At 45.5% G+C, this 7,720-nt stretch overlaps 2 protein-coding genes across 2 annotated transcripts; one reads left to right on the top strand and one right to left on the bottom strand.

The window, feature by feature from the left end:
- Nucleotides 1-1,838: 1,838 nt before the first annotated feature.
- On the bottom strand, nt 1,839-5,774 carry F5147DRAFT_668208 (Mechanosensitive ion channel-domain-containing protein). Its single transcript, XM_041435336.1, has 13 exons — nt 5,670-5,774; nt 4,972-5,612; nt 4,495-4,918; nt 4,368-4,443; nt 3,742-4,319; nt 3,645-3,687; nt 3,265-3,589; nt 3,176-3,210; nt 3,081-3,118; nt 2,958-3,025; nt 2,883-2,904; nt 2,637-2,830; nt 1,839-2,519 (listed from the first exon to the last, which is right to left on the bottom strand). The coding sequence occupies exons 2-13, from the start codon at nt 5,484-5,486 to the stop codon at nt 2,168-2,170; spliced, it is 2,670 nt and encodes an 889-aa protein (XP_041299210.1). The 5' UTR covers nt 5,487-5,612; nt 5,670-5,774; the 3' UTR covers nt 1,839-2,167.
- Nucleotides 5,775-6,667: 893 nt separating this feature from the next.
- Nucleotides 6,668-7,713, top strand: F5147DRAFT_197546 (uncharacterized protein). The gene is made up of 5 exons (XM_041428532.1): nt 6,668-6,709; nt 6,775-7,119; nt 7,167-7,301; nt 7,347-7,439; nt 7,489-7,713. Exons 2-5 carry the CDS (start codon nt 6,967-6,969, stop codon nt 7,585-7,587), a joined length of 480 nt encoding a protein of 159 aa, XP_041299209.1. The 5' UTR covers nt 6,668-6,709; nt 6,775-6,966; the 3' UTR covers nt 7,588-7,713.
- Nucleotides 7,714-7,720: the final 7 nt, after the last annotated feature.

Raw genomic sequence — 7,720 nt, 5'->3', positions numbered from 1 at the left:
GATGACAAACAGAGAGAAAGATGAAAGAAATACTATGAGGTGGTGATGTTGTACTCTTAACATACCCCTTTTACATTGTCTTTATTATATCTGTTTATATTCTGGTAATTGTACATGGTAACTACAATGCTTTTAATTGACTTGTTTTAGGCTGGCCAGCTTTCCTCCACTACAGTTGTGCTCACCCACTACCAACCATTAGACTCAACCAGTGTTCTTGTTGTTGAAAGGCACATCAGACACGTTGGATTAGGTATAAATGCATTGTTTTCAGGTGTCTGCTTGTCATTGGCCGAACATCATGTCAAATGGTCTTAGAATCATTTTCATCCCTTCCTACTCTACCTGCACATAAAAATGATCTCTTGTAGAATTAGACATCTCAGTCTTCCTCCCAGATACTGAGATGTACGTACCAATAGCTTCACATAACATATCACCAGCTAACAAAGACTTAGCATACATTTGTTCTAGGTACTGTTAGCACCTGGAGTCTTCCTCCGAGTCCCAGATACTGAGATCATACATTTCTTCTAGTTGTTGTTCTTGCTGTGTGTTCATGTCCTCAAAAGCCAACACTTGTCCCCTATTAAGATGCTATATTTCTGCTCATGTAATATATTAGTATCATACTCTGCATATAAATTATAGTGACTTGTGAGCTGGACAGATCCAGCCAGACTTGGCTGAACAGACCCCAAATTTGAATTCTCAGATGCCCTCTAATTTTCAGGGTGACACAATTTCCTTTTTTGGATACCACATAATTTCAGTTTAAGGGGGGGCACATATAATATTTGTGTAGATTCAGCAGTATATAGGTGGGCCTCTAACATCAGGAAATCACTGAGGCGATGGTTTTCATAGTTGTAGTTAGTAAGATCAGATCAAAAAGTCATGCAATTATATGTAATGACAAAAGTAGACAAAATAATATATAAGATAAGTAATTTGGTAGTGAAGGATAAGATATAGCAAAAAATGTATAATTCTGATGAAAATAGGCAAGTGTACCAGCATTTCTCGACTGCATGGTCACCTATGGTCACCAGTGACCACTTGGGATCAAGAGGCTTGGCCCTATAGGATGCTTATGTAAGTCCAAAAAAATTCCAAAGTTCAACATCTTCTTACTAGTTCCTTCTCTCAATGCTACCACCACCACTTAATTACTCTGAACTTGCCTCGAACTCTCACTCTCTTTGGCCTTCCCTCTTGGTCCCTCCCTCTTGGTCCCTCCCTTATGGTCCCTCCTCCCTTGTGGTCCCTCCTCCATAGTTCCTCCTTGGTTCCTCCTTTGTGGACCCTCCTTCCTCTTATAGTCTTTTGTCGTATTATACATGTATATATGTACTTACATCTTGTTGGTTTAATTACAAAATGAGAAAATTTTGTTTGAAGCCACCCAACATTATCAAACTTTGTCATGGCTGCTGAGTGTTGGCAACATTTGCTGGTTTGGTGAGAAATGGCAAGTAATTGCAGGTAGACTATCATGATTGTGCTTTTGGCAGTTTTCATCCAACCGGGTATATAAAGCATTTTCTAGTGAACTATCATTTTGATAGATATTATACAAATTTTAAACCAGGTAAAGCTTGACAAAACTTTACCATTTTCACTTCACTTCCCTGATGAAGATGCTCAGCATTTGAAACCTGCACCATCCAAGGGTTCAATACATTTTAAATATGTTCTAACTACTTGGCATTAGTTACACCTGGAATGCACTGGTTGCTGAAGACAGATATTCGAAGTTCAACCCATTAGTGAATGCCCAAGGTATGATGAGTGAATGTTAAGGTATGCTCATGGAGAAAAAAGCTGTTATTGGCAGGTTTCGAGTCTGCACCACACAAGGAATAGATTTCTAATCTGTCGTAACCAATTTACTAAGATCAGTGAAGATAAACCATTGAGTGACTCCTACTGGAAAGTATCGAACTTGCACCATCTTGTAAGAGTAAGGACGACTGTTGACAATAGACAACATCATTGTATCAGCGTGAAAGTCATGAGACAGGAGGAAACTTTCTAGATCTCAATTACACCATCAACACAGACACCCCTTGGACTTAACAGTCGTTCTACGAGTCGGGGATACGCTCAACGAAGTATCCAAACAAACCACCTTATGTATGCGGTCGAGAATTAGAAAAGATAAGGTTCAACCATTTCCACCACCGTCTGCACCCACTCCCCGCACAGCTGCTTTGCGACTCTTGCCTTTGCGCACACGAGTGTGTGCACGTGTCAAACGAGTACCTTGATCCCGCGGAGGTGTGAAACCAAGGAAGCTCTTTTGACTTCTATCAGGGGAATGTTGGTTGTCAGGAGACTGAACACCTGAAAAGATATTGGGTAGTACTGCTTCTTGAGGAACATTGTATTGTCGCGCGTTAGCATCTGCATATGCGATAGGCATAGGTGCCTCATATGCGGTGATCCCTAGCTCCCTGCAGTAATATTGAACTGCTGCGTGGAATGCGGTTCTGCGCGTATTCCGGAGGCCCCAGTCTCTGCAAAAAGTCATCAACAAATCACACTCAACTCAGATTCTCCGCAACTTACTGCCATGTTCTGAAAAGAACACGATCAGCTTCTGTTCCTCTTTCCTATACGAAAAACAAACATACGAGTTGTGCGAGATACCAATAGTACACTCAAGATAGCGTTGGTAACTAATGTTTTGCAATACAACCGACGTAGTCGGCTGGAACCACCTGTTCTCCTCAGTAGAAAGCCACGTATTCAGTTTTGCCTCAAGCGCGTCTAGCTTTTCTTGTGGCGTACGCCAAGCAACTTGGATGGTACAAGACTCCGCCATTTTCTGCCAGGGTAATCAGTACGACACATTCAGAGAAGGTGCAAGAGGCTCGTACATCACTACGGCGGACGTTCGTGCTTTAGGCATTGTCAGACATCATGTGGTGCACAAGGAATGCTCAGATACGTACATAAACTTCGTGAATAGCTGACTGTTGAAATAATATGTTTCGGTACCGTCTGATCGAGCAAAGACTGTCTGATAAAGAAAGTATCAGGAGAACTGTACATCCATTCCAGGTAAATGTGTATACCGCAAACAAATCCATCCTCTTCACAACTAGGTTCTCGTCTAAAATGAAAGAGAAGATTTCATTAGCAACGCCCAGCCCGTGATTCAGTGGCTTACTATCGATGAAGCATCGATCACCAGTATCAAAGGGACTATAAATGAGAGGGTCATCCTGATACTCAAGCGCATACAGTCACGCAACTCACTGAGTTACAAACAAGAACATGATTGCATCGAAGACATTGCTCGCAGAGTTCTTGAAGACGAAACTAGCTGCGAGACCGAGGGAATATGCACTCGTCAGGGACTGCGTCACATTGACGCCGAAAATGCTTAAAGAGACGAGGAACAAGATGCCGAGAGCAAAGAGTAATAAAATTTGATCGAGAGTCTTGAGCGCAGCGCCAACATCATGCATACTACGCCACAGGAACCGACGTTCCTTGTACACACGAAGCAGCGATGACTTGATCTCAGACCGCGATATATCACCATTGTCGTCTACATCGAAAACCCGGAAAGCATCTTTAGCTTCATTCTGCGTAGCAAATGCAGGGGTAGAAATCTTCGGACGTGAGGTAGGTACGCCGGCGGTCTCTGAAAGTCCTGTATATCGCCCTGGCAAGACGCTGACGTTCAAGTTGGTTTTAACGCATACATAATGCAGTTCTAAATCTTCTTACCTTTGCTTCGTGTGTTGAGCTCATGCTGAGGACTAACGCTTCAAGCTCATCAGTGGCGCCCTTGACATTCCGGGCATCGTGTAGTACAGCAGTCTTAAGCGCCTTCGCTGCTTGGACGACAATAGTAGGATCTTCGGTGTGTGGGTCAACAGAACGCGGGCCGGAAGGGGTAGGAGGATATTTGTGAGTCGTAAGGTTGTCAACTGAGGGCTGAGTAGCTGGTGTTGTGGCGATGGAAGCAACTTGTTCAGTTGAAGACTCGAGATCTTCTGAGGCTTCAATGATGGTCGACTTGCGCTGCTTATATTTCCCCTTTCCCTTGTTCTTCAGTTTTGCTCCGTCCTCCACATCCGCTTCGTCACCTTCACTTGGTGCGGAGCTCTCCGAGCGTAGCCTGTAGTGCTCTTTGTCGCTGAACGGATTAAGCCCAGTGAAGGTCGCAAGCCTCGGATGGGAGTTATTGGACTTGTGACGGGCCGATGATTTTGGCTTGTAGTTACGAAGGGTTTCTATCACTCGAAGGGCTTTCTTGACTTCGTCCAGACGTTCCTTATACGCAGTCCTATGGAATGCAAACGCTGGAAGCAATGAGACTTAAGATTTTGGCACGGATCAGGTGACCGCACCAATAGCATGGGAGAGCATCCTTTGAATGCATACCACCAGGGTAAAAAAGAACAGGAATTCGATTACTTGAGCGACCTGGTGTTTCAATGAGCTTCAGAACACGAGGAGTGACGAAATGATGCTCACACGGTCCGTGTAGGGTGCATAATTCTGAGCATTAGACGAGTCATTCAACTTGAAGATATTCTGGAAGAGAATGATCCAACTGAGCCAGGCACCCGCTGCATAGAAGAGAGGTTTGATAGTATCTTTGGTCGAGGCATACAACTCGAGCTTCGTCCTAACGCTCTCTGAGACATGGCCCCATGTGACTGCAATCACCACAAGTATGATGGCAGGTATAATGTCGATGATCATTGCGAGACCCCAAGAAATGACGACATTAGCTGCTGCCCAGAAGAGCCAAGCCTCGACATTGATGTCGACAAAATGCCTGTAGTCCGTTGGGTGTGGCTTGTACCAAAAGAAATGGATAAGGAGTGCGGGAGTTGTTAGGACTGCCGCAAGGAAGGTGGACCCGACGAGTGAGGAGAAGAGCAGAGTAACTAGCCTGTAATGTTCGTGTTGGTCGGAAAAGGTATAGTACGTCCTTGGCAAACATACCTAATAATGCCCCAGCCGCGAGACTTGATTTTTACACCCATTTTCTTTTCGAACTCGGCTTCTTCATTGTTGAGATCCTCGTCGCCGCTCCAATCGAACTCGTCTTCCTCATCTTCATCGTCCGAAGACTGACGCGAGTCTGATTTAGGAAATCCGAAGTAACTTCCAGTAGCGGATGGTGAAATTACATCCTCATGATAGTGGACAGATGGCTTCTGAGTCCCTGTCTGCGTAATGCTGGCTTGAGATGGATGTGAACCGCTTTCCTGTCTGCTGCATTGTGGTGACCTATCAATATTTGTTTCGTAGTTGATCATCAAATTAACCTGGGAACGGTCTGCAAATGATTCTTGTGATGGATAACGGTCCAGCACCAGCTGGGTGGTGCTTGAATCAGGTTGGAAAAGAGACGAGGGTGTAGAGTTCACAAAATGGTTTTCCTCGCTGATGTCGTCAGAGGCGAATAGCGGATCGTGAGGCGCAAATGATGGGGGGGGACGGAGTCTGTCTTTCATCGTGCTCCATATGTATTAGCAGCCTGCTTCACGTCACAGGGCAGTCGGCTGCAATTACCGACAGATATATTGCTCTTCCTAGCTGCGCACTGATCCTAGAATCAGTGAAGTGCTCGACCAGGGACTCTGGGAGAAACAGATGAGCACAATGTGATGAGGAGTGCAAGTGTTGATTCGGCCCACCTGACTGTGGTGCGGGTATTAATATGTTCCACCTACTCCAGTAAAGCGAACAGAACGTGTGGAGCTGTGGAGCAGGATAGCCGTAAGATGAAAAGGACTCCGAATCGTTCCCTGCGATGATGATTTCTCGAGATTTTTGTTGTCACGGACAGTTGCCATGTGAAAAATCAAATTGACATCTCAAGCTAAAGTCCAAAAATCGGTTAAGGTTGCTCATCCGGTATCAGCCTCACCACGGTCAGCTCATCAGCCCAGATCAGCCCCAGGTCGTCGATGGTCAGACCATGAAACTGAAATTTTGTTCATTTGACCATCAGCGGCTATTGGGGCATGCATCATAACGGATATGTGATGACTGCTTACTAGATGGGATATAGAGCTTTGTAACATTACATTTGATTCATACTTATCACATTTAATCAGACTTAGGGCGCATGCTAAGGGAATATCAGATACGGATGCTCGAGACTTATAGCATTAGAATCTATTCCGAATCTACGTAGCTCTGGGGTCAAGTCTGAGATCTGAGGCTTCGGCAGGGCTTCACGCGGAGTTTAAACGTTGCCCGATGACAAAGTGTCACGCGCCAACGGTTGACGCTCCCGCCCAGTCCAGTGCATGAGCGTGCATCATGGACATCGTGAGTGTCCTCTCTCACACTCTCCAGAAGGACCAGAACTCATGGAAATATACTACATTGCCTTTCAACGCTTCCTACACTGCTCAAAGTGTCCTTAAGAATGACTCCGATCATCGGTGGTGACACTATGGTTAGATGGACGGCCCTGTGTTCATATCATACAGTCCTCATCTAAGTCCTCGACAGCAGTGACGGACTGTAGTGATATCGACTCACAGATGCCGGATACATGTCAAGACAAGGATGAATTGTTTAAGCTCAAACTTTCAAAGCTGTGTCTGTAAATATCTTACCACCACTGTATTGATAATTCATTTTGAGTAGAGGACGAATTCAGCATTCCAACAGCAGGTGGTGGGCGGGAAGGCATTTGTGGTGGGCCACGGCGCGATGGACCATGGTGAGCGCATGGCATCCAGCAATGTTGGAACTGCTTTGAACTCCGCCCGAATCCTGCTGCCGAAGCCCCAGACGGCCAGCCCCTGGCAGAAGTGGGTCAAATCCCTGGCTTTCACTCGACGTCATGATGAACGAGCGCTGGCGTCATCGTCTCAGAGGCCACAACCCGTGACCCAGGACTGTCAGCCTAATAAGGTAATACCTGGATGGTAATTGCTAATATCGTTTGTTTCTTAACGGCTTTCCTCTCCAACAAACATGTCCGCACCTACAGAACTTCCCGCAGATGCGGAGTCTATGAAGAAGCTCGAGAAGGAACTCTCAACGGAGGCTAAATCTGAGGAAAAGAAGATACAGTCAGCCTTCAAAGACATGCACAAGCACGAGAAATCAGAAGCCAAAGCTTCCAAGGTAAGGCGTTATTTCCTGGATTCTAGATCACTCCTGACATTGTTTAGTCTGTAAGCAAAGCAGAGAAATCTGTCAGGAAACTGGAAAAGCTGGAGCTGGGGACCATTAATTCCCTCCATGCCATCACCCATAAACATGATGTAGCTGTCGCAGACCTTCACAATGCGCAGGCAAGCCTTCATGTGCGTAGCCTTTCTCCACCTCTTCTCGACGCTTAAATCTCCTAGACCCAGCAACAGCAGTTAGAGAAACACAAACAAGACTTATCTGCTGCGCGAACACACGTCGACCAGGTCACCAAGGATAAGAATGATCATGATGTAGGTGGGCTATATTCGGAACATGCACAAATCCCTTAAATATTTGCAGCGTGATCGTCACGATAAATTCAATCAGCTGCGCTCAAGCCCGCCGACCCAGACCGGTGGTCCGAGCGCCGGCACTTCAGGTGCCTCTACTGGTGACTAGTCAGGAAAGGACGTAGTACCATGCACGCTCACGGACAGTTTGTAATTGTCGATTTTATATCAACCTCAATCCCTGTATTTTTATGGCATTATTTTCACGGCTGTATTAATTGTACTTTGCCCGAGGTTATAAA

The sequence above is a fragment of the Suillus discolor genome, assembly GCF_016758755.1.
Source record: "Suillus discolor strain FC423 chromosome Unknown F5147scaffold_3, whole genome shotgun sequence".
Lineage (NCBI taxonomy): Eukaryota > Fungi > Basidiomycota > Agaricomycetes > Boletales > Suillaceae > Suillus > Suillus discolor.
The sequence above is the reverse complement of the archived record's forward strand: the minus strand, read 5'-3'. Positions and strand labels throughout refer to the sequence as shown.

Bases quoted from the DNA above. Each gene is read 5' to 3' on its own strand.
- F5147DRAFT_668208 (XM_041435336.1), bottom strand. From the start codon at position 5,486: ATGAAAGACAGACTCCGTCCCCCCCCATCATTTGCGCCTCACGATCCG. The intron at 3,211-3,264 runs GTGAGTTGCGTG...TCTCATTTATAG, and splicing joins ATGTTCTTGTTTGTAACTCA to TCCCTTTGATACTGGTGATC. The intron at 2,905-2,957 runs GTACGTATCTGA...CAATGCCTAAAG, and splicing joins CAGCTATTCACGAAGTTTAT to CACGAACGTCCGCCGTAGTG.
- F5147DRAFT_197546 (XM_041428532.1), top strand. From the start codon at position 6,967: ATGTCCGCACCTACAGAACTTCCCGCAGATGCGGAGTCTATGAAGAAG. The intron at 7,302-7,346 runs GTGCGTAGCCTT...TAAATCTCCTAG, and splicing joins ATGCGCAGGCAAGCCTTCAT to ACCCAGCAACAGCAGTTAGA. The intron at 7,440-7,488 runs GTAGGTGGGCTA...AAATATTTGCAG, and splicing joins AGGATAAGAATGATCATGAT to CGTGATCGTCACGATAAATT.